Source organism: Dipodomys merriami, unplaced genomic scaffold (assembly GCF_024711535.1).
Source record: "Dipodomys merriami isolate MVZ:Mamm:240054 unplaced genomic scaffold, mDipMer1.0.p SCAF_2, whole genome shotgun sequence".
Classification (NCBI taxonomy): Eukaryota; Metazoa; Chordata; class Mammalia; order Rodentia; family Heteromyidae; genus Dipodomys; species Dipodomys merriami.
In genome coordinates this window covers 18,581,606-18,608,604 of record NW_027203381.1, presented here as the reverse complement: position 1 = coordinate 18,608,604, position 26,999 = coordinate 18,581,606, and the positions used below count along the sequence as shown (strand labels likewise).

Genomic DNA, 26,999 nt, shown 5'->3' with positions numbered 1-26,999 from the left:
CTACTGACAGCCAACACTGGTGGCTTGCTTTGTTAGAAGTGACAAGTTCACTTTGATTTTAAGAAAATGTCTGCCAAGTCTGAATAACCATAGTCTGTCACTGGTTCTTTCATGTAAAAATAGAATTCCATGCAACAAGTAGCTGATCATACACAGACTTTCCTGAAGGCGATCACTGTATGCTGTATACTGTACTTAATAGAACTTCTACTTCTATCACACAAAATATTAGAAACATACACAGGCAAAAATCAACATTCATTATGAGTTTTTTTTTCAAATTTCAAAAGGCTATTTTTAAATAATATCAGCAAAGGTATTTAAAAGGAAGATAGCTTTGTTCTTCCACATCAACTGTGTGGCTGTGGAAAATACAGTGAGCACTGGTATAGTTGGAAGTCACTCAATTTATTAAGGTCTGAACTGTTTCACGTAACTGAGCTTCTACACCTATTGGTACAATTGGCAGTTCACAGAAAATAGCAAATGATGTCCTATCATTACCCTTTGTGGCCTGCAGACCATCCTTGAAGCAATATTGCACTAATGTAATCTAAGATTAAAGAAATTCTTCATGGTGGATTCTGTACTCATTCTAAGTGAGAATCTTGAGTATAAGGTAGAGTTATAAGGTCTGTCTCCTTCTTAGTGTTATTAGAAACAACACTTCTGGGTTAGGATTAGGATCAGCCCTGGATTCCAATTTCTGCTCACAAACATATGAGATATTGAACCCTGAATAAGTTTCAGTCTCTCTTCAGATAGGGTCTTGAGGCCTCAGTTTTTTCATCAATAAAGTAGAAAATTTGTAACTTACAGAGGACTACAGTCACAATCTAATAAAGCAGTCTCCCTCTAACAGTGTCCCTTTAACTCAGAGTTCCACTGAGTAAGCTCTGTACTAAACTGGATTTGCAATGATTAACATTCATATTTAGGATGGCAGTGATAATGTTGGTCTTACTTTTTCTCTACATTTTTTGCAAAGGGACCATACCCTTAACAGGCACTCATAAAAACTTACCTCTTTAAGTGGGATGGGCCAATGGAGAGGATTAAGGAGGATAAACATAGTTGTAGTACTGTAGATATGTGTATGGAGACAGAACAATAAAACCTGCTAAAATTGTTTTTAAGATAGGGGGCAAGGGAAGAAAGGAGATGAAGGAGAGTGATGAAAGGGTGAGTTTAAAGTATATATTGTGCATGTATTGAAATGTCACAATGTGGGGCTGTGAAGGTGGCTCAGTGGTAGAGTGCTTGCCTCCCATGCACGAGGTCCTGGATTCAATTCCTCAGCACCACATAAGCAGAAAAGGCCAGAGGTGGCACTGTGGCTCAAGTGGTAGAGTGCTCGCCTTGAGCTGAAGAGCTGAGGGACAGAGCCCAGGCCCAGAGTTCAGGCCCCACGACCAGACCCCCCCAAAAAAACAAAAACAAAAAACACAAAAAAAGAAATGTCACAATGTCACAATGAAACAACAAATACATGCTAATAAGAGGATGATTCAAACTTTAAAAATATGTAACAATTATCCCTGCATACTTTTGTTGACCATCAAAAATTATCTCAAAAAAATCTATAGTAGAGAAAAAAGGGAGAACTGTAAATAAATAAAGTTGGTTCTGAGTTATATGTGTGCCTACCTTTTCTCAGCTATTTTTTTAGACTCTGTCTGTCTGTCTGCCCCCCCGGCAGTCCTGGAGCTTAAACTCAGGGCCTGGGCACTGTCCTTCTTTTTGATCAAGGTTAGCACTCTACCACTTGAGCCACAGTGCCACTTCTGGTTTTTTTTTCTGTTTATGAAGAATTGAACCCAGAGCTTCATGCATGCTAGGCAAACACTCTACCACAAATCACGTTCCCAGCCCCTTTTCTTAGACTTTCTAAGGAAGCATTTTCTAATTTTTATCTTTTTATTGTGAAAATACCATACAGAGGAGTTACAATTACATGGGCAAGATAATGAGTACATTTCTTATCAAGCATTGTTGCTGCCTCTTTGTTTCCCCTTCCCATACTCCCCCCACTTCCCCCACCTGTTCCTCCCCCCCCCCCGCCCCCAGCAAAGTTGTAAAGTTTGTTTTTCAACATAACGACTTGTACTTCTCATTGTTGCAATGGGTCCACCTGTATCCCTAGTTAAACTATTTGTTTTTGCCCTTCTCCTATACAAATTATACCAACATCAAAAACAGTGAAAGTAGGGGTTATACCGTGGGGGAGGGACATACAAAGCAACATAGAAATCATCTTATAAATATGTTAGAAACAATTACATGAGGGCTGGGAAGGTGGCTCAGTGGTAGAGCACTTGCCTTGCATGCATGAGGCCCTGGGTTCAATTCCTCAGCACCACATAAGCAAAAAGAAAAAAGCCAGAAGTGGCGCTGTGGCTCAAGTGGTAGAGCACTAGTCTTGAGCTCAAGAGCTGAGGGACAGCACCCAGGCCCAGAGTTCAGGCCCCACAACTGGACCCAAAAAAAACAAAATTGCATGAAAGAAAAAAAAAATATTTGAATACTTATCTTGAAGTTCATTCCCCTAACATCAACTTATCTGACCTTTTCTGCTTGACTCAAACATATACTAGTTATTGCAAATAAGGGAAACCATGGGACATATCTTTCTTTGGGCCTGGCTTACTTCACTTAATATAATTTTTTCCAAGTCTTTCCATTTCCTAACAAATGGGGCAATGTCATTCTTTCTGATGGAGGCATAGAATTCCATTGTGTATATATACCACATTTTCTTAATTCATTCATCTACTGAGGGGCATCTGGGTTGGTTCCATATCTTAGCTATGGTAAATAATGCTTCAATAAAACATAGTTGTGCTGGTAGCTTTAGTATGGTCTTGTTTGTGATCATTTGGGTAAATGCCCAAAAGTGGGATAGCTGGGTCATAGGGGAGCTCTGTGTGGAGTCTTTTGAGGAACCTCCATACTGCTTTAAGGAAGCATTTTCTACCCCCTTATTTGTCCTATCTCTGAGGTCTCTGGTTCAGGATGTATTGAATACATCAGTAATTTAAAATCTCTTTCTTTGCTTTCCATTTACTCCCATATCTCTCATAATACTTGTTTGTCTTGGAAAAGGTGCCTTTATTGGCATCAGTTACTTGTACTAGAAGAGTTATTTTGAAATGTCCATATATGCATACAATATACTTTGATCAGATTCATCTCTTTGGGCATTCCCCTCTTACCTCATTCAGAGAGGGTCAATCTGATTAAAGTACAGTATACGCACGTGTGAAATACCATGGCAAAACTTCTTTGAACACTTGGCATATCCTAAAAAATTAATAATAAACAACAGGAATGTAAAGTAGGTTCTGTCTGGGGTACTGTACCAGTGGGAGGGGAGAGGGTAAACAGAGAGGGTGAAGAAAAGTGAATATGATCAAAATACTTTACATAAATGTGTGAAAATGGAAAAGGTGCCTTTTGACAAAAGCTATGAAATATGTGCAAAAATCAAGAAAAAAAGTTTTAAGTCCCTTTAGTTTTCTTATCTGGATTAGCATTTAATAAAATATTAGCTATCATCTTTCTGTAAAAAGAGAGATTTTTTTCCCTTTTGTTCTGTGACTAATATTGGACCATGAGCTACAGGATGATTTCTATATCTGCTTCTGCAAAAAGTGTCACTTGGCCTCATCACACATGAACTTTATGTTTGAACATTACCATTTGTGAAAGTTTGTCATTGATAAATCTACAATACAATTAAATTTTACTAAAAATATTCAATAAAACTTGTGATATCATAAATATATCATTTTTCCTAAAAAATATTATTGATCTGTCAGAACTACTCAGATAAGACTTTGTAAGTTGTGTATTAATACTGACATTTGAGCTCGAGAGTTATTAAAATACATGTGCAAAGCAGAGACCAGTGAGGCTATTCAGATACTTCTAAGCTATATAAAGTTAATGGAGAGTGAGACAGAAAACTTAGAGCAGTACCAATCAATTAGCTACCTTAATGAAACAGTGACAAGCTTTTTGAACAGGTAATAGAATTGCTTAAGTAATTAATGATTGTTGGGAGACAAATCTCCATAGGTCTTTCTTGTTTCTGCACATCTTACAAGCAAGGGTAAAGGATTATGATTTCCTATGCTGAGTTCCTCTCCTGTAATTCAGCCTCTACATCCGTAGGTGTCACTGGTCTCTTATCATCTCCATGCTCTGGGGCATGGGGATTCACATAAGAAATGTCACTACTCTAATTCCTATTACTGCTGTAATAATTTTAGATAAAATGTATAATAAAAAAACAGTAACAAGCTGTCCTTTGTCTTTGATTCAGGAGTCCTATCAGCATTCACAAAACTGTGGTAAATAAATTTGTTCCCTTAAAAATAGGGTAAAAGGGCTGGGAAGGGGGCTCAGTGGCAGAGTGCTTGCCTTGCATGCATGAGGCCCTGGGTCTGATTCCTCAGCACCACATAAGCAGAAAAAGCCAGAAGTGGCTCTGTGGCTCAAGTGGTGGAGCGCTAGCTGTGAGCTGAAGAGCTGAAGGACAGCGCCCAGGCCCAGAGTTCAGGCCCCACAACTGACCAAAAAAAAAAAAAAAAAAAGTTAAAAATATCAGATTCTTCACAGTAACAGACAGGAATGAAGGTTTAATCACACATCCAAATATTCTCAGTTACCACTAAAATGTGATGAGATATTCTATAAAGCTCTAAGCAAGTTATTTTAATGTATATCACATGACAGTTTTGTCCACAAACATCTAAGCCTAGAAGAAATCAAACTTCATATAAATGTTTAGCATGCTTTCTTTGTGGGATTTGAACTTAGGACTTCACACCTGCTAGCAAAGTGCACTTGAATCACACTTCCACCTTTTGGATTTAGTTATTTTTCAAATAAAGTGTAGCACTTTTTGCCCAGGTTGGCCTCAGACAGTGAACTATCTAGCTATACCTTTTACATAGCTGTGATTACAGTTGTGGGCTAAAGTACCTGCCAGCATGACCCCTTAAAAGCTGACATTCTGGCCAGTATGATGGTGCATACTTACAATTTCAGCTACTCAGAGGTAAAGGATCACCATCTGAGGTCAGCACAAATAAAAGTATGAGGCATTATTAGAAAAACTAGGGCAAAAAAGCAAAGTGTGTCTCATGTGGTAGAGTGCCTGCCTAGCAAGTGTGATAACTGAGTTCAATTCCCAATAATATTCCCAATAAATCAATACTTTAAAAAGTGGCACTCGGGGCTGGGAAGGTGGCTCAGTGGTAGAGCCCTTGCCTTGCATGTAGGAGGCCCTGGGTTCGATTCCCCAGCACCACATAAGCAAAAAGAAAAAAGCCAGAAGTGGCGCTGTGGCTCAAGTGATAGAGCGTTAGCCTTGAACTGAAGAGCTGAGGGACAGCGCCCAGGCCCAGAGTTCAGGCCCCACGACTGGACCCCCCCCCAAAAAAAAAGTGGCATTCATTGGGTGCCGGTGGCTCATGACTATAATCCTAGCTACTCAGAAGGTTGAGATCTGAAGATTGTGGTTCAAAGCCAGCCCAAGCAGGAAAGTCCATGTGCCTCTTGTCCCCAATTAACTACCATAAAAGCCAGAAGTGAAGCTGTGACTCAAGTGGCAAAGCACTAACTTTGGGCCAAAGAGCTCAGGGATAGAGCCCATGCCCTGAGTTCAAGCTCCAGGACCAGCACCAAAAAAACCAAAAAACCAAAAAAACTGACATCCTGGATGCACTAAAAAGTATGAAATAAAATTAAATGATGCATGAAGTAATCACATCTCCTATCAAGTCTACCAAGATATTCTTTTGTGTAGTATTAGCAATTTTCTGAATAATTAGAAATTTTTAATTAAAAACTTAGAAAATTTCATCTGGAAACTGTTTAAATGTTCTGAATGTAACTCTTGAGAAAAGACTAAATTGAAAAAGCAAACCATGCCAGATTTCCCAGAAACATTTAGTTGCCTTCAAAGTACTACTGACCACAGGAAGTAGAGGGAGCCAGAATTCTAAGGCAAACATTCCTCCTTCCTTTCCTGGCTAATGCACTGCCTGGATCAAAGGAGGATCAGCAAAGACCTCAGAAAAGGAGAAATTTAAACCCTGCTTATTGCCTAGGCATTAGACAAGATCAGGTTCATTCTCTCTTCAAAACTGAAATCGTGTACGTTTAAAAGCAGTCCTTAAACTGCAAAGCCACTGGTCAGATCTACCAGTTTAAAATAAGTCTGTTATTATTATAAAACTCTATATCTAAGGAAATCATTTTCTTTTTTTAGAGAAGGAATACCTTGGGAAATATAACTAATCTGATGATTCTTTGGGAAGAGAATAAAATCTAGGAATATTACCAGAGCACAAGAAACTCTTTTGGAGGGGTATTGATTCAGTTTTTTATTTATTTCTAGATACAAAGTATTTTAAAAATGTTATAATTCAATAGTAGAGATAAAAAAGACTTTATAAGTCATTACTACTCTCACATGAAGTAAGCATCATAACTCATTTAGAGTTGGAAAACAGAAGTTAAATAACTTTCAAGGATTTTGAAACAGACATTTGCTATTACTCTTAGTATAATTCCTTTCAGTTTTTCTGACTACAATAATATTAGATAATAATATGAGGTAAAACTCAATTGCACTTAAAAATACACTCATTCTAACACTTAACATTTAGATACAACAAATGGCATTTTGAATAAAAGAAATCTCTAAAAGGACGATAGCAGTGGTAGTAAGCACAGTAGAGGCACAAGTACTTTCTGAATGAAATAAAATTTAATATCAAGGATTAGACAGGAGAAGGATGTCAGCAATTTATGCTAAAAAAAAAAAACACACACACAGTTCTTGCCCTGTTTTCATTTTTGTTATATCCCAGGATAATTTCTCAGTACCATGTATTGTAATACTTGGATAAATCCATAGCTATTACAAACAAGTGATTAACAAAACAATTAAACAAGACTATAATGTCTTCATTCACTCCAATAACCTTATGCACTTAGCTACACTAAAAGGCAGCTGTACTAAAGACTAGGAGCAACAAACAGAATGGTCAACAATGATTGTGCTACCTGGACTGTAGAGCACCATTTGCATTAGACAATCTCTGGGAGTTGGATCCACGGTACATGCAGGTGAACCCTCCTAGAAGTAACTTTCTGCTGACCTGCTTGTGACGGTGTTGTGGAACCAGTTTAGGTTTCTTCTTCTTCTTTTAAATTACTATCTGTTAGTTGTATAATAGTTTCATTTTTACATGTCTAGATATGCTTCCAATACACCTCAATTAGACTCCCTTCCCTCTATAACTCTCCCTCATCCTTTTCTGTTCTCTTACCCAAACAATCTGGACAAACTTTACTGTCCTATTTCACACATGTACATAAAGTATTTTGAGCATATTCTGCATTCTTTACCCTCTTGGCTTACCTCCCCAACCCCTAATTTACATCCTTTCCTAAACCCTGGCTTAGGGCCTAGTTTATATTCTGTCATTTGTTTTTTTCTTAATGTGCATGCTAATTGTTCAAAGGGGTTTCACCAGTTATTTTGCACATGCATATATTATACTTTAATTTTAATGGCCCCATTCCAATTTAAGCTGCTTCCCTGGACAAACCTAAGCCAGCCACTTACCAGCTCTGTAAAACCAGTGCACTAACCTATAAAAGCATCCAGATTTCTAGCAATCTTAAATAAATCTTAAATAAAGCATGGGTATAACCCATGCTTTCACTGTATTTGATGTTGGTATAATTTGCGGAGGGGAAGGGAAAAAAACAAATTGTTTAACTAGGGATACAGGTGGACCCATTGCAACAATGAGATGTACAAGTCTTATGTCCAAAAATGAACTTTACAACTTTGGTGGGGGGTGAGGGGAGGGGGAGAGTATGGGAAGGGATAGGAAGGGGAAACAAAGAGGAGGCAACAATGCTTGATAAGAAATGTACTCGTTATCTTGCTCATGTAATTGTAACTCCTCTGTATGGTAGTCTCACAATTTAAAAAAAATTCCAGGTAAGAAGATTAAGAACAAATGATTGAATTAATCTAAGAAGCAAATATGCAAATGACTTTATAGGTAATAAAGAGAGAAGAGATATTCAAGCTAGTAAAGAGAGAAGAGATATTCAAGCTAGTAAAGAGAGAAGAGATATTCAAGCTAGGTACTGCTGACTCATTCCTGTAATCCTAGCTACTTAAGAGTCTGAAATCTGGGAATCCTGCTTAAAAATAGGCCTGGGCAAGAAATTTTGTGAGACTCTTATCTTCAATTAATCACCACAAAGCCAGAAGTAAAACTGTGGCTCAAGTAGAAGAGTGCTATCTTGAGCAAAAAAGCTCAGGGACAGTTCCCAAGCCCTGAGTTCTAGCCCCAGTACCAAATAATAATACTCTAAAGTATTATTAGAAAAATTATCTTCCTTATTATTAAGACTAGAAAGTTTGTGGGTTTTATTTTTTATTTTTCTGGTCCTGGGCCTTGAACTCTGGGACTGGGTACTGTTCCTAATTTCCTTTTGCTCAAGGCTATTGCTCTACTACAGCACTACTTCTAGCTTTTCCTGTGATTAAATGTAGGTTAGAGTCTCATGGACTTTCCTGTTCAGGCTAGCTTCAAACTTTGATCCTCAGATCTCAGCCTCCTGAGTAGCTAGGATTACAGTCATGAGCCACCAGTGCTCAGCAAGGAAGTGCTTTTTTTTTGGGTCCGGTCGTGGGGCCTGAAGTCTGGGCCTGGGCGCTGTCCCTCAGCTCTTCAGCTCAAGTCTAGTGCTCTACCACTTGAGCCACAGCGCCACTTCCGGCTTTTTTCTTTTTGCTTATGTGGTGCTGAGGAATTGAACCCAGGGCCTCAGGCATGCAAGGCAAGCGCTCTACCACTGAGCCACCTTCCCAGCCCAGCAATTTAAAAATTTAAAAATAAATTATCTCCCTTTTTTTAATTCCATGGGCCTGAAACATCTAAATCTGCCTAAAATACAGGAGAAGTTAATTGCCCAGAGTTGAATAACCAGCTTGTCTTTTTGAAGTCTCCAAAAAAGTGCTAGTGACTAACTCACTAGTACAAACGTGAAACAAGTAAATGTAATTAACAGAAATGCCAGAGGGCCTAGACAGGCAGAAGCTGCACAACAGCTTGGCAAAAAACAAAACAAAACTGTGTGTTCACTACTGGTGGCTCTTCATGGTTAGAAAAGAGACTTGCAAATAATGTTTAATGACTTTTTTTTGTCGATTGTGGGACTTGGACTCAGTGCCTGGGCGCTGTCCCTGAGCTTTTTCAAAACTCAGGGCTAAGGCTGGGAAGTTGGCCCAGTGGTAGAGTGCTTGCCTCTCATGCATGAGGCTCTGGATTTGATTCCTCAGCACCACATAAGCAGAAAAAAGCCATAAGTGGCTCTGTGGCTCAAGTGGTAGAGTGCTAGCCTTGAGCTGAAGAGCTGAGAGACAGTGCCCAGGCCCAGAGTTCAGCCCCCACGACCTACAACAACAACAAAAAACCTAAACAAACAAACAAACCTAAAAAACTCAGGGCTAACACTCTACTTTGAGCCACAGCACAACTTCTGGTTTTCTGGTGGTTAGCTGGAGATAAGAGTCTCGCAAACTTTCTTGCCCAGGCTGGCTTTGAACTGTGATCCTCAGATCTCGGCTTCCTGAGTAACTAGGATTACAGTCATGAGCCACTAGTGCCCAGCAGATTTTTAAATTCTTAAATTACATGATTAGATCTTACCAAAAAATGACTAGACCACACATAAAATAATTTTAATTAAAAACCTAATCTAAGTTTTATGTTAACTATTCTCAAAAGTCTCTCTATAATATCTTAAATTGAAGAATCTTATGGACATATCATCAACTTCACTAGCACTAAGGAGCAGTAGATATTTGCAGAATGTGGTAGATACCAATCAGTTTGAGAATAGTAAGGTAGGTGTCAGAACATACTCCAAGACTCAATAACTAAGAATTTATTAGAAGTCTATTCTTGATAAGAAATGTACTCATTACCTTGCTCATGTAATTGTAACCCTTCTGTATGGTATTTTCACAATAAAAAATTTATAAAAATAGAAGTCTATTCTGTGCCTACTGAGACCTAGTATCTGTAAAGTAATGTAATGAAATATAGGACAAATCTTTTATCCTCCATAATTATTGCTCTGTTCATTCAACAAGACCCATGAAATTAGGTCACCCCAGTATTTACACTGGACAGGTCAAGACTTAATTTCTTTTTCACATAGCTGATTCTGAGAGAGCCAGGCAACCTCCATCAGATTTTCTAGCCTGTAGCTTTTTCAGTTCCCAGCTTTCATACTAACTAACTTTCATAGTAACTAGCCCTGGGCCAAGAACTTCAGTGCCCCATGGGCTGCTATTTCATTTCTTTATTATTTGAATATGGAAACAGGAAGCAAGCTGAATTGAACTGATTTGACAAGTTGAAGGAGTTGAAGGTAAAACAAATAGAATGGAGGATTAAGAAGCTGATTGAAAAGGAAAGACCTGTAGAAAGAGGACATAATCATGGTCACTGTGATGTCCTCTATGCCATCTATAGTTCTAGACCATGTATGCTAGATGCAGGAATGTGGCTTTTATCAGTCAGGGCACCATAATGATTCAGCAGCAAGTATGTGTCAAGTAGCAATTGAATCTTAACAGCAAAAGCCAGAGACCAGACCATGTCACTCTGAGGCAAGGTTTCTAGCTCTGATACATGCTACACTTTGGGCTAGATAATTCTTTGTTGCTGTTGCAAGATCTGTTAATGTGCATTTTAATAGTTTTTAAGTAACTCTGGTGTCTAGCCAGTAGATGTCAGTAGCAACTTCCTCCCCAGGTGTGTCAACCTAAGCAAGCTGACAACTTCAAATATTGTCATATTGTCAAATGTCCCCTGAGAAACAAAATTACCCTCAGTGAAGAGTCACTGCTCTGAGCAGGTGGCAATGTAAGCCATTTAATCATTTTAATCAAAGTAAGCAGTATGCTATGATTTGCTTTTTAAATAGATTCAATAAGGTAAAGGGATATCAAGGAGGGATGATGGAGAGATGAAAAGACTAGGCAGACTAAAGACAGTTTGGATGAAGATAATAATCAGTAAACCAAAGCAGAAGCCATAGAGAAAGAAATGAGCATATGAATTTAAGATATAAGGGGAGAGTCAGACAAAGCTTCAAGCCCAGTAAGATAAAAGACTTTGAGGGCCAGATGTGATACACACATGAAATCCCAGTTGCTCAAGAGGCTGAGGTAGGAGGATCACAGTCCAAGGTTGGCATGGGCAAAAGTACAAGATCCTATCTTATAAAATATGTTAAAGCAAACAGAGTTTCTTCTTCAGTATAATTGGCTTGTTTTCTATTTTTAGCATCAAAGATAGAAAACTGGGTAATACAGTACTGTTTTATCTACATTTTCCCACCTACTAGATCTAGAAAATCTTAATACATTTGATCAGAACGTAAGATTCTAAATCAGTTCATCTGGCATATTCATACTGATCAGGCCTTGCCACATGGGAGAAAGTATTTTTATAATGAAATCTTCACGGAACCATTATAAAATTCCATAAACACACATAGAAAAGAACCACAAAGCATCACAAAAATAACTAAACACTGTCATGTGAAGTAAAGCACAGTAACAAAGGTTAAATTTTAGAAACTAAGGTTCTTCAGAACACTTGGAAAACTCTGGAGTATGAGAAGACTATTATGTTTATTTTAAATCATGAAGTTCACATTAGTCCAAAGTTAGCCAACTGAACCCTCTCAAATACAAGGACCACTCTGCACCCCACCTAATAGAATATATAAAGCCTAGACATAAATTAAATACTGAGTCAATATAAAAATATCCTGTACTAAATTCTAAAGATAAACAAAGAGAGGGGTTAATTTTGAATAATCATTAAAAGCAAGCTCAGGTCAATAAACATGACAAATGGGCAGAATGTGAGCTCAGACACTGAAAGATACATGGTGGGAACAGCATTAATGGCTGGAAACAAAAACTAATGGTTCAAAATGAATTGCCTTAAAAGCAAAAATTAAAGAAAACAATATGACTTCACCAAGTTATATAACAAATGTTCTACTGGAGAGCTGCTGAGATAATATTAAGCATTATATTTAATTAGAAGACCAAAAAATACCTACATTTACTTTAAAAAATCTCTGAAAATTATAATCATGATTGGCTAAATGATTTGCCTACCTTTAGTCTTGGAGAAACTGTAGGAAAGTGACCCATTATTTCTGGTGATAATGGCTGTACAAGCAGAATGACACCTCTCCCACCCAAAAATGTCTATATGTGAATCTTCCAAACTTGTAAATGTGTTATTTCTGTGGCACAAGGGAGTGTGCAGGTGTGATTCTGTTAAAGATCTTGAAACTGGAAGATCACTTGATTACTCTGATAGGGCTAAGGTTCATAAGTGAAAGGGAATCACAAGATATAGGTCAAAATAGATGAGATATGAGGGACCAAATGATGTACTATTGATTGTGAATCAAGGAATAAGGCAGCCTCTAAAAGCAAAAGACCAGGAAACAAATTCTCATGTAGAGAAGACAGGAATAAAGTTGTATTCACTTTTAATTTAATTCTACTGAGGTTACTAATCAAAATTATTTTAAGGAAACAAACCAATGTTGTTTTAAGCCATTTATTTGTGGTAGCAATAGGAAAGTAATATAAGGGTAAATTGCTGTGGCAAGAATTATTGAAGCTGAGGTTGTATGTCAATGGACGAGTACTTGTCTAGCATGTTCAAGATGCTAGATTCAATTTTTATTGCTGAAAAAACAGATCTCTAGAACAAACACAACTAGACATCTGTTCCTCTAAAGAGCTAACACACAACACTTAAAATTAGATTTGTTTTAAAATTAGATTTATAAAAACAATTAAAAGTAATCACAGGGGCTGGGAATATGGCTTAGTAGTAGAGTGCTTGCCTAACATGAAGTCCTGGGTTTGATTCCTCAGTACCATATAAATAGAAAAAGCCGGAAGTGCCACTGTGGCTCAAATGGTAGAATGCTAGCCTTGAGCAAAAGAAGCTCAGGGGCAGTGACCAGGCCCTATGTTCAAGCCCTAGGACTGGCACAAAAAAAAAAAAGAAAAGAAAGGAAAAGAAAAGTAAAAAAGTAAACACATTATCTGCCAGATGCCAGTGGCTCACACCTGTAATGATAGCTACTCAGGAGACTTAAGATCTGGAGGATCTAGGTTCAAAGCCAGCCTAGGCAGAAACGTCTGTGAAAGTCCATCTCCAATTAACCATCAAAAATCCAGGCTGAAGGTGTAGCTCAAGTGGTAAAGCACTAGCTGTGAGCAAGCAGGCTGAGTAAGTGTGAGGCCCTAAGTTTAAGTCCTACTACTGGTCAAAAAAAAAAAAAAAAAAAGAAAGAGAGAGACAGACAGACAGACAGAGAGAGAGAAAAAAAAAGAAGGAAGGAAGGAAGGAAGAAAGGAAGGAAAGAAGGAAGGAAGGGAAGGAGAGAGGGAGGGAAGGAGGGAAGGAGGGAGGGAGGGAGGGAGGGATTCAGAGAAGAGAAAGAAAAAGTAAATACATATTTAATTTTGATATGAAAGTAGGTTAGAAAACAAATAGAACACAGTATTTTTAACCAGACAAGAAGATAAAAATTAATTAGGAAAATTTGGCAGTTTTTTTTTTTTTTTGGTCAGTTGTGGGGCTTGAACTCTGGGCCTAAACGCTGTCCCTCAGCTCTTCAGCTCAAAGCGAGCGCTCTACCACTTGAGTTACAGCACCACTTCCAGTTTTCTGGTGGTTTATTGGAGATGAGAGTTTCACGGACTTTCCTGCCCGGGCTGGCTTTGAACTTCAATCCTCAGATCTCAGCCTTCTGAGTAGCTAGGATTACAGGTGTGAGCCACCGGCGCAGCGGCATTTCTTATATATAACATTTTTAAAGCGACTACACCAAAGCATGTTCCTCAATAAGTCAACCCAAAGGCAAAACTTAGTACTTGTTTTAAAGCTCATATTTACCTGATGATCCTCTGGGCAGCATACTGATGGAGGGAACGAAACTGTGCTGACATATTTGCTAAGGCTGCCAAGCAATTTGTGTGAAGGTATTTGTCCTGTTAAAAAACAGCAAGTTTAAAACATACATCAAGTCTTCTCTGTATTTTAAATAAGGTTAACTAGAAGCAAATGTGAATTTAATTGTCTCTCATTTTAGAAAGTTGGAAGTCCACAATTTCTTTTCTCTAGTTTTGAAGTCCATAAAGAACTAAGATGTAAAAATATTTTCACAACTCATTTGGAAGCAACAAATGACATAAAACGTAAAGATGTTCTACATGGTTTTCATCATTCCCTCCAGGAAAAATACTGAAATCATTTGCTGCATAAATACTCATGTTTAATTACAGTGTGCTGCTTCAGACTCTAAAATACAAATTATTCTCTATTCTAAAACATATCTTGCTCTTGAAGTCTTGGCTAAAAAAAACCCACAACAACAACAACAACAACAATAAAAAACACCACATGGACATATAACATTAACCCCAAAGAGGAAAAAACAGTAAAAAGTATTTAAACAAACCACTCAGACCACTCAGCTATGAATGCTGTATATTGCTCCTCTTTGATAATATATTTCTATTGAATAGAATTATAATGGGTCTTATGAACAGAATCCAGAAGAATTGTTTTTTTAACTCCTTAAATTATTTGCTTTTTTCTATTTTTCTTATCAACTGAATTCATATTTTCTTATTATGACATCATCTTATTCTTTGTTGTTGCTGCTTTTAGAAGGTAAATCAAGTAATACCAGTCTAGCAAAGAATAGTTTTGACCTAATGTGCTATACTGTGTTCTATTTCACATAAAATATTTCTGATTGTACCACAATTAAATATTAATAAACAATCTATTCCAATCAGGTAGTACAGTAACTATAGGCTGTATTTTTGCATTGTTTCATAAGCATTTTGGTACTCTAAAAGTTGAGATAAGCCAGGCACTGAGGGTTCACACCTGCAATGGTAGGTACTCAAGAGTCTGAGATCTGAGGGTCCCAGTTCAAAGCCAGCCTGAGCAGAAAAAGTCTGTGAGACCATTATCTCCAATTAGCCACAAAAAGCCAGATGGTGAGCTGTGGCTCAAGTGGTAGAGTGTTAACCTTGAGCATAAAAGCTCAGGGGCAGTGCCCTGGCCCTCAGTTCAAGCTCCAGAACTAGCAAAAAAATAATAATAAAATTGATGTAAGTTATACTATAGGTTTAGTCATAGTGTATTCAAAAACATGGAAACATAGTTATATAATACTCACTCTTGTCCGTGTCATGTTGTACTGAATGGTTCTTATTACCACCAGAATCAGGAGACTACCCAGTGAAATCTCAGTTAAAACCCGTTCAGAATACCACGTAATGTTTTTTAATATCTAAAATGGGGAAGAAAAGTTGAAGTAAAAATGATTAGTTTAAGGAAAAATGAGTTATTCCATGTCTACAATTTTTGAGAAGTCACGGCTCTGCTCTGAAGATAAATTAAGCAGTAAAAAGTAAACTCTAAGATTTTCAGTTCTAGTAAATAAACCCACTAATGTGTTCATTTCTCCTTTCTCCTTAAATAGAAAACAGACAGGTATGTAAAGCAAAAAGGTATCTACTAACAATATCATTACTAGACAAAAAAAGCGATATATCTGAAAGGAATGCATATAGGATAAGAGTAAAAGACAATCCTATCTACTCAGAAGGCTGAGATCACAAGGATCAAGGCTTGAGACCAGGTAAATGTTTTCAAGACCCTATCTCAACCTATAAAATATTTGGAGATAGAGGGTAAAAGCCTGTCATCCCATTTATTCCAGGAAGCCTAATAGAAAGACTAGGCTAATAGACTAGGCTAGCCTGGATAGAAAGTCAAGACTCTATCTCCAAAATAACTAAAGAAAAAAGGCAGGGAGGCATGGCTCAAATGATAGAGCACCTGTCTTTGCACAAGCACAAGGCCCTGAGTTTAAAGCTCAGTACAGCTCCCCACCCCCACCCCACAAAAAAAAAAATAAAGTGACACATAAAATGAGTAGAATTTGGGAGCTTGAAGCAAAAATGAGAAAAAGTAAGTGACTTTTGTAATTGAAAGGACAACTTTCTCAACAGTGTATAGAAAACCTAAATGTACGTATTTAGGAGAGAGAAGCCAGGAATGTAAAGAGCTCTTGAGACCTTCAAGTAGAACTGTGCAGCATTTTGCTTGGCTGTTCCGAGCAGACAGCCCTGGAATATACCTCCAGGCCTCAGTAGCAAGAATTGTTTCCTGAATTAAGTTGAGATGTTTCCCTGATAGATTTGTAACATGGGTATTGGGAAGGGAAGGATGCATACACACAAAAACTGAGCAGAACAGCAGGCAAATCTGGGCTACCACAAAGAAGGAAAAATATAACACTAACTAGAACTCCCTAATAGTCTTTTATATTATGCTTACTCTATATTCTTCCTCCTTTGACTCAAGAAGAGTCAATGTATCATATTCCCTGTATATGCAAGAAGAAACACATTTCGAGAGGTTGTTCTTGCCCTCTCCACTAAGATACCCATATGCTGGGTGCCAATGACTCATGCCTGTAATCCTAGCTACTCAGGAGGCTAAAATCTGAGGATCATGATTCAAAGCCAGCCAGGGCAGGAAAGTCCATGAGACTCTCATCTCCAATTAACTACTAGAAAACCAGAAGTGGCCCTGCAGCTCAAAGTGGTAGAGCACTAGCCTTAAGCTGAAGAGCTCAGGGGCAGTGCCCAGGCCCAGAGTTCAGGCCCCAAACCCCCCCCAAAAAAAGATACCCATTATTTGAGCAAAGCCTATTTCTTAGCATTCACAACTGTCAATGAGGTGCCAGAATCTTAAAAAACAAATTAGTGGGGCTGGGAAGGTGGCTCAGTGGTAGAATGCTTGCCTTGCATGCATGAGACCCAGGGTTTAATTCCTCAGCACCACATAAGCAGAGAAAGCTGGAAGTGGAGTTGTGGCTCAAGTGGTAGATGGCTAGCCTTGAGCTGAAGAGCTGAGGGACAGTGTCCAGACCCAAAGTTCAAGCCCCATGACCAAAAACAACAACAACAAAAATTAGTCTAGATTTTAGGTTTTTTTTTTTTTTTTTTTTTTTTTCTGGGTCCGGTCGTGGGGCCTGAACTCTGGGCCTGGGCGCTGTCCCTCAGCTCTTCAGCTCAAGGCTAGCGCTCTACCACTTGAGCCATAGCACCACTTCCGGTTTTTTCTTTTTTGCTTATGTGGTGCTGAGGAATCGAACCCAGGGCCTCATGCACGCAAGGCAAGCGCTCTACCACTGAGCCACCTTCCCTAGATTTTAGGTTTTTTTTTTTGTTTTTTTTTTTTTAATTGTATTTTATTTTATTTGAGAACATACTGTACAGAGGGGCTACAATTACATGGGCAGGATAATGCATACATTTCTTACCAAGCATTGCAGCCTCCTCCTTTGTTTACCCTTCACTTCCCTTCCCCGCCTCCCCCCCTAGATTTTAGTTTTTAACTATGAATGGATAACAAAAATCATTTTCAAAAGTAAATTCATGGTTGGAGGTGTGGCTCAGGCAAAGTGCCTGCCCAGTGAGTTCAAAGTCCTGAGTTCAAAGCCCAGTACCACCACAAAAAAAGTAAAGGAATTCAATAACCCTAAGAGGTTATGTTGAAAATAATCAAACCTCTATTCGAATTAGCTCCTCACAGTAACATATTAAATAACATGATGATATGGTCAGCCAAACACAAATATAGAAAACTCACTGAACAAAAAAACCTAGTTTCTTCAACAAATATTTGATATAATAAATGAGAGGGGGAAATCTATTACAGATTTAAGACTCAAATACAAGGAGTAAGATTTGGAATCTAATTCAAACAAATTCTAGAAAATAGATAAATATAATTGGAGAAAATAGACATTAGCAAGAACAAAAATTTTTGTTGCTTTTGTTGAATGTACTAATAGTATTATGCATTTTTAAAAGTCTGAACATATTGGTATCAAATTAAATATTTACAAATAAAATTATATAATATACATATTATATTAAAATACCTATAATACAATTATATATACATATATTTATCTGATTTATAACATTTATTTTAAAAGACTACAGTGAAAAGTTATAATCTAGCATCAAAGTTCTCATCCAACCTAGGCATTAAAACTAATTTCATAGGATGAAAATGCTAAAGAGGAAGAAAAAAAATCAGTTTAGTTGTGGAACTCTTCAAAGTACCAAAAAATTTTAAAGTTAAATTATATTACACTATTTAAAAAGTATAAAAATTAATGTCTCAATCTTATTCATTTTGTTCTATTCCTCATCCCATCTTTTATTCAAGGAACAAAGTGTTTGTCAGTTCCTGTCACAACTAAAGTTGAAATGAAGAAAAAAATAAATTTAGTAATAGCAAAAACATCTGCATCAATTACTAGTAGGAACAATTTTGATAGATCTGAACAATGGCTGCAGCTTTTCAGGAATAATGCAACAACACTATTTCAGAAGCTGGAAGAAAGATACCATTTCTACTCCAGGTCATTACATAAACATCTATTATAAGTAAAAGATGGACAACATGCTAAGACCAAAGTAAATCTGCAGAGGGACATATCTATTCTATATTCTAATCAAAGTAATGGTAACTTACCACTTCATGAATGGACCTATTAAAGCCATCGTCTTCTGTAAGGATCAACAGTATTATAAGAGCCATATACACATGGTGCGAATTTCTTTCTTCAACATGATACAGAATCTCAAGAATTGGTAAAACCTGGGAAATAAAAATATAATTTACTCTTTTAATATTAGATAAACAATGTTTTTCTAAAATTTTATACTTTTATTTTGTATCTTTTACTTTAATATCATAGTAATTTATTATTATTTTTTTTTTTTGTCAGTTGTGGGGCTTGAACTCTGGGCCTGGGTGCTGTCCCTGAGCTCTTCAGCTCAAGGCAAGCACTCTATCACTTGAGCACTTGAGCCACAGGACCACTTCCAGTTTTCTAGTGTTTATTGGAGATAAAGAGTCTCACAGACTTTCCTGCCTAGGCTGACTTTGAACCGTGATCCTCAGATCTCATCCTCCTGAGTAGCTAGGATTACAGGCATGAGCCACTGGTGCCCGGACATAGTAATATTTTATAGATACTTTCTACTTACTTAGCTAAGACACCAGGAGAGAAAGTCATCATTAAATCTGGGAAGGTCTAGAAAGTCTACCCAACCTAAAGGCTACATTTGCAGAGACCTAAATCATTTATGCTCATGGTTTGAAGTTTTTAAGAAATTACATCCACAAAAGGTTTTATCTTTGAGCTGTAATTTTTAATGCACTATGTGATTTTTCTGGTTTCTTTTGTATGTTCTTCCTCCATGGTATAACCCCTGTTTTCACTGTATTTGATTCCTCACCCTGCATCTTATATATACATTGTTCTAATTTGGGGAGGGGAAGGGAAATAACAAAATGCTGAAAGAAGGATACAAGACACTATGTTGACAAGGTAGGGAAGGGATGGTAAGGGAAAAACAAAGGAGGGGGTAACAATGCTCGATATGAAAGTACTCATTACCTTACTCATATAACTGTAACCTTTCCGTACAGTATCTTTACAATAAAAAAATAAAACAACAAAAACAGAAATTACATCATCTTCCCCCAACTAAAAAAAACAAAAGGACAGATACCCAGCTGCTCAGAAATTTTAAAAAATGTTTAAATTTATGCACTTAGTATCACTTGTATTTTAATGCTAAAAAGTAAAAAAAAAATTACTTTAAGCTGTTCAAGACACACTGGCTCAACGTGAATATTGAGATGTACTCTTTTTTTGTGTGTGTGTGGGTCATGAGGCTTGAACTCTGGGCTTGGGTGCTGTCCCCTGCGCTCTTCAGCTCAAGGCAAGCGCTCTACCGCTTGAGCCACAGTGCCACTTCCGGTTTTCCAGTGCTTTATTGGAGTCTCATGGGAAACAAAGGAGGAGGCAACAATGCTTGATAAGAAATGTACTCATTATCTTGCCCATGTAATTGTAACCCCTCTGTACAGTATTTTCACAATTAAAAAAAAAAAAAGAGTCTCACAGACTTTCCTGCCCGGGCTGGCTTTGAATCGTGATCCTCAGATCTCAGCCTCCTGAGTAGCTAGGATTACCAGCGTGAACCACCAGCACCCAGCGAGATGTACTCTTTAGTAAACCATTTCATTTTATATGATATATTTACAAACATTTCATTTCATTTTATATGATCTATTTATTCTTTTTGTTCTAGTTCATTTTATATTCTCTATTTACACATAGACCAATTTATTTCAAATCTCTACTTTAAATCTTTCAATTTATACATTCTTTACTAGTTAAGGTGAACAAGTTACTAAAAGTATCTATTAGATATGGGCAAACTAGCTACATACCATGCCACAATACTTCATATACTATTCACTGAATATTGAAAAATAAAAACTCTCAAATTTAAATCAGGCAATTATTATTATAACAAGTAAGTTATTCATATACATAAATCCCACATGCTGGTATATAAAGTCCATAAAAATAGGCACATTTTTGAGGGACACCTATTATAAGAATTCTGGATGTTTTATTCTTTTACAAGCTGTAGTTGAAATGTCTTCTAAATTATGAAGAAGTGTAGTACATAAGACTACTAAATTCTAGTAGTTCAGAATTGTGTCACACTTACTAGTCATTATTCTCTGTTTTCTTCTTTCATTAGCATACATTTGTTGTACAGTTGTTTCATCATGAATTTTCACTTACCCGTGTATGCATGTAGTGTATGTTTGTATGTATGTATGTACGTATGTGTGTGTATGTATGTATGTATACTCACCTTCTTCATTAGCCCTCTCCCCTTCCTCTAGTATCCAATTCAAGCCTGTTTTACTTTCCTCTTTTTTATATTGTATACTAATTACACCAAAGGGTTTCTGTATTCAGAAATGCATGTATTGCCTAGTGCTCAGAATAACCTTCTCTATTGCTTTCTCTTTCCCTTTCCCCACCAATTCCTTACTGATTAGGAGCTTTCATTGAGGTTCCTTATGCCATATTGATACAAAGTCAATTTCTCAAACCACTATCGCAGTTCCTTCTCTTTGTTTTGTTCCTCCCCCCCACCCTTCCAATATAGGATCTCATTTTATGCCTAAGCTGGCCTGGATTGCAGTAGTCCTGTGATCCTTCCCTTGGGTGTGGGAATATCAAGCACATACCATTGTGCCTGGTCACTGGTTGAGATGGAGTGTCATGAACTCTTGAGCAACTGGCCCTGAACCTCAATTCCCTAATCTCTGCCTCCAAAGTAGCTAAGATTACAGACTTTAAACTACCAGTTGGGCTGGCTTTACCTTTTTATGTAAAAAGCCATATGTAGAAAATAAAGAACTCTTAGACCATCTAAAAGAAGATATAAAATTCCTTATGTAACTTCTTCCGATACTAAATATCAAGTCAGAGACTTCATATCACTCTATGGATCTCCTTTTCTGTGACTCCACAGTAAAGTTTAAGTTAAAATGATATGAGTTGCATACTGCAATGTGTGTGCAAGTTTAAGATCTCAACCAAGAGCAGAAAGCTGGTGAGGCTTAAGGGAAGTATCTGCCCAATCTCTGCTTGAAAATAAAATGGCAGCTAACTTGAAATTCCTTTATTGAAGAAGGTACAAACACCACGGTATTGAAACATCTACTTATTATTTGTCCACAATCTCTTCCTTTAAAGAGCTCCTCCCCACAAGCCTCTCCAAATACCCTGTGGCTCTGATGGCTTATCATTGGTCAAAGAGTAGACATACAGCCCCAAAAGAGAATATTGGAGCCTTTCATGAAATTCTTATGAATAGATGTGTGTATATAAGTGTATATACATGTAATATGTACATCTACAAACATATTATACATATATACACATGTGCATATACATATATGTACATATAATATTTATATATACTTTGTGTATTCATATTACATATATAATTTGTGTGTGTTTCTCTCTGTGTGTGTGTGTGTGTGTGTGTGTGTGTGTGTATGTGTATGTGTGCGCGCCAGTTTGTTCTGGTGCTTGAACTCAGGGCCTGGGTACTGTCTCTGAGCTTTTTTGCTCAAGGGTAGCACTCTACCACCTGAACCACAGTTCCACTTTTGGGATTTTTTTTTTTTGGTGTTTAATTTTTTTTTTGGTGGTTAACTCTTTTGGTGGTTAATTTTCACAGGCTTTCCTGCCTAGGCTGGCTTCAAACCATGGTGCTCAGATATCAGCCTCCTGAGTAGCTAGCATTACACGTATAAGACACTGGTGCCTGGCTTATAATTTCTTCCTTTTAGATTGTAAGGACATGGACCCAGAGCTGCTGCTAGTGTCATTAACTCCATTTGGAAAGTGTGTAAAATTGACAATGAGGCAAATAGTGTAGAAAGTAGTGGCAAAGGATGAATATATGAAAATATTTGTGCAAATATATTCCTTTTAGCTTAAGGTAGGCACTCATCAGTTTGTTACAACTAAAAAAAAAAAACCAAGAGTATTTTTTAAAATGTCTAGCTACTTTTGTAAACTACTTTGTGGTGATGATAAAACAATAAAATTTCATGTCCCTGTAGAGTTTGCTTAATAGATAAAAAAGATATTCAGGAATCATTGCTCTATTTTTCTAATAAGTGTTTAATGTCCTACCAGATTAATGAATATACTTGCACCGAAAGAAGTCAGAGGTTGAATGCCTATGGCTCATGCCTGTAATCCAAGCTGCTCAGAAGGCTCAGATCTCAGCACTGGCAGGAAAGTCCATGAAACTCTTATTTCCGATTCACCAGTAAAAAGCTGGAAGAAGAGCTGGCTCAAGTGGTAGAGCACCAGCTCTGAGTAAAAATGCTATGGAATAGTTTCCAGGCTGAGTCCAAGCTCTAGTAACAACATAAAACTGAGAGAGGAGAGAAAGAAAGAGAGGTAGGGGAAAGAGAGAGGCTTTCAAGTATCACAGTCAATGCTATACAGATTTAAGAAGAAACAAGCTTTCTCTTTACAAGAGTTTTACTTAGCAGCAGTGTAGCTTTATATCCAATTTATTACTTAAGCCAATATTCCAAATGTAGGTTCTTTCGTCATGCTTTATTTTTTTTTGGGGGGGGGAGGAAGGGTGGGAGCCCGTCTGTTGTGGGGCTTGAACTCTGGGCCTGGGCGCTGTCCCTCAGCTCTTTAGCTCAAGGCAAGCACTCTACCACTTGAGCCACAGTGCCACTTCTGGTTTTCTGGTGGTTAACTGAAGGGTCTCACTGACTTTCCTTGACTGGGCTGGCTTTGAACCTTGATCCTCAGATCTCATCCTAAGGAGTTAGGATTACAGGCATGAGCCATCGGCACCTGGCCCATCATGCTTTTTGTTCTTACTATAACTGTGATACAAAATATGCTCAGTGAAAAAAAATTACTGGTACCAGGATTTGAACTCTAGGCCCTGTGTTTACTGGACTTTCTTGCTTGATTGGCATTCTACACTTGAGCCATGCCTCCAGCCCAGGTTTTTGCTGAGACATGGAATTTCGCAGACTTTTCTGCACAGATTGGCTTCAAATTATGATCCTCTGGATTTCACCTTCCTGAGCAGTTATGTTTACAGGTATGAGCTACCATACCCTGCTGAATTCTAGTATTTTAATGTTTCTTCATATATATAATATTTTAAAGCTAAAAAACAGTAGTTACCAAAAGCTTGATGAAGCATCTAACAACCTGTAAAACTAGGGGCAGAGGCAACAGTCTGTTGCTGTCAAGCAGCTATTCGCTAATTTACATTGTTTGTTGTAAAGCAGTAATAGTTCAGTTTTCTACATACATTTCAAACAGTATATGCTGAGTGAAGTAGCTAACGTTACTCCTCAGAAAAACACTGTTGTTTACCTACACATTAGTTATAATGGAAATCAATGATTGCTTTTCAAGACTTTTTGTCCATGAACAAAAATGGTAATATTTCTTTATTAACATCTAAGCGATATCTGACAAGATGTCTTAGTCTAGTAACTACATTTATATAACCATAGATCATAGGGCTTATATAGGCTCACAATGGTCTATCTCATACACATCCATTAGGAAACAAGCATCATGCACCCCAAAGGCACAGGACCCTTAAGAAACCACACTGAAAAAAAAAGTACCCTTCCTGTTATCATTCTCACCAGGAATCCACTGCAATTGTGACCAATTACATGAACCTGGTGGGCAAGCAATGCACAACTTGAATGGACAAAAAAGAAATAGAATTCTTGCTGAAGATACTTCCTTGAAGACTTAATCAGGCTGAATCCTGGGTAAGTTGGGTCTTCTAAAGGCCCCAAAGACAAGAAAGTTTGTCAGAAGAGAAGAGAATGCTGCTGTGTTCTACTCTGTGTGAACTGGTTCCTACTCCAGAGACATGCAGACCCTTTGACAGTGTTTAGTGGTATTTCCCCATCAACTTCTCAACTATAACCTAAGTGGCCACTTCTTGGCAAATTTTCTTTCTTCAAATTATTATAAAATACACAAAACTTACAAGATTCTCCATATCTGTGCGGGCCAACATGTATGTTCTGACATTGCTGTTCTGATGGAGCAGTGTGTATAAGAGGAGCGTTGCTTGATCAGATGTCTGTTGTTCACAAAGGGCTGTGTACAAACTGTTAAAGTTAATCTGGAAGGCATGTGGAATTGATGAGGGAAAAGGACTGCTGTCTGGAATAGAAAAGAAAAACAGTCATAAAGAATTAGAAAATAACAAATGAATATTTATGGGAAGTCCCTACTTTTCAGAGTCAAAAATTTCAATTGATATTTTAAACTTTATTTTGAAAAGGGATAAAGTAACTAAACCGAGTCACGTAGGTTGTTACTATTTTCTCCTAAGTGTAGCTGAACTGAATCAGCTATAAGTAAAGGCATCATGGCACATTATATGCACCTGTAATCTTCTGCCCTTAAAGATAGCAATGAAAAAAAGGATCTCTAAAAGATACAACTTAGGGCACTGAAAGACAATGATGACCAGTCCCAAATTTCTAGAGACAAAAAAAAAAAAATACAGCTTCTATATAAAACAGAAAATTCTTTCATAAAATAAGGCTTTTATAAAACTATGTTGAAGCTAGGTTCATTTATTTTAAGAAAATAAATCATGTTTGAAAGATTCAATTTTTTTTTGGGGGGGGGGTCTGGTCGTGGGGCCTGAACTCTGGGTCTGGGCGCTGTCCCTCAGCTCTTCAGCTCAAGGCTAGCGCTCTACCACTTGAGCCACAGCACCACTTCCGGCTTTTTTTCTTTTTGCTTATGTGGTGCTGAGGAATTGAACCCAGGGCCTCAGGCATACAAGGCAAATGCTCTACCTCTGAGCCACCTCCCCAGCCCCAAGATTCACCAATTCTATTAAACAACTCCCAAAGAAAATGGCTGGAAAAACAACATATAATTTACATACTTAACACCTAAACATGTAATTTAGAAATCTTTATAATTAAATTTCAAAATAATTGCTTCACGTGACTAACTATATATTTGTAAGGGATGGCTAAGTACTGTCAAGTACTCTAGTAATATGTATTATAGAATTTACATGAAACAATAGAGAAGATTGTGAACATACCGTATTATAATAGAAAAAGTATCAACTTGGATTATACCTGATTGCACTGGCGTAAGTGTATGCATATGTGTGTGTATATGTGTTTACAACAGCTATACCTTCCTAGCTAATAACTGCTATGAACCAGCTTTCAAGCCACTATTTTACATCTATTATTCCTTATCTAATCCATACACCAAATATGTCATTATTCTAACCTAGTTTTATAAAGAATAAAATGGAAGTTTAGGGAGATTAAGTACCTTTTCCAAGATCGGCCCTAAGTAAAACCTGTAACAGTCTTTGTATTGTGTTGCTTCTTCCAATAACAGCAACAATTTAAAATTGTGTTGATTCTTCTAAAACAGCACGAATTTAGTGAGTCTGTACTAGTGTACAAGTTCATTTAATTCTTAAAAAAATCATGTAAAGGGGCTGGGAATGTGGCTTAGTGGTAGGGTGCTTGCCTAGCATATACGAAGCCTTGGGTTCGATTCCTCAGTACACAGAAACACACAAAGCTCAAGTGCTAACCTTGAGCAAAGGAAGCTCAGGGACAGTGTCCAGGCCCTGAGTTCAAGCCCCAGAACTGGCAAAAAAAAAAAAAAAAAAAAAAAAAAAAAAAGAATCATGTGAGGGAGAGATTATAATTCTTGCTTTAAAGATAAGAACATTGGTATTTTAAATAAAAACTAAGATGTAAATACAGGTCAATCTGACTCTAAAGTCAGTAGTTCTAGTCTCACCCTATTGTCTCCTAGAAGCCACGGTTCAACCCTAAATGTACTAACATTTGGCCCGAGTGGCAAAAGTAATCATGCTAGAAATTATATACTGAATACTTGCTATGTAGTGAAACCTGAACTGATCATTTTAAACTCTGCATTTGCCTGGTATTTATACAAGTTATTAGATGACATCAAGTCCACTTCATAGACAAAGTCCTTGAGACTTACTTACAGAGATTATGTAAACTGCCAAAGGTTTCATACTCTAAAGTGATTGAGATGTGTTATAAGCTCAGCTCCAGAATGTGTTTTATTAACCAGTGACCCACATTATCACTAAGAAGAGTGTAATACCAAAAAAAATCACTATTGGCTACATGAGTTGTCATGCTTTATGCATAAAATTGTTACTGATTTCTACTAGTCTGTGCTTCAGTTTGAATGACTGTGTTCCCTCCAAAATTTATGTTGAAGCCTAGTCTTCAATGCAGTAGCATTAAGGGGTATGGCCTTTAGGAGGTGATTAAGTCTTAAGTGTTTCTTCCTTGTGAAATCTTTGATTA

At 37.4% G+C, this 26,999-nt stretch overlaps 1 protein-coding gene across 4 annotated transcripts in view; it reads right to left on the bottom strand.

The window, feature by feature from the left end:
- The window catches only part of Dym (dymeclin), a 320,347-nt gene that overhangs the window by 170,745 nt on the left and 122,603 nt on the right, over window positions 1–26,999 (bottom strand). For all 4 annotated transcript variants that reach the window (XM_070029178.1, XM_070029181.1, XM_070029180.1 and 1 more), the window contains exons 10-13: window positions 24,647–24,825; window positions 18,732–18,857; window positions 15,349–15,462; window positions 14,052–14,146 (exon numbers count right to left, since the gene is read on the bottom strand). In XM_070029178.1, coding sequence (XP_069885279.1) covers window positions 14,052–14,146; window positions 15,349–15,462; window positions 18,732–18,857; window positions 24,647–24,825 — 514 coding nt within the window. The remainder of the gene's footprint in view (window positions 1–14,051; window positions 14,147–15,348; window positions 15,463–18,731; window positions 18,858–24,646; window positions 24,826–26,999) is intronic.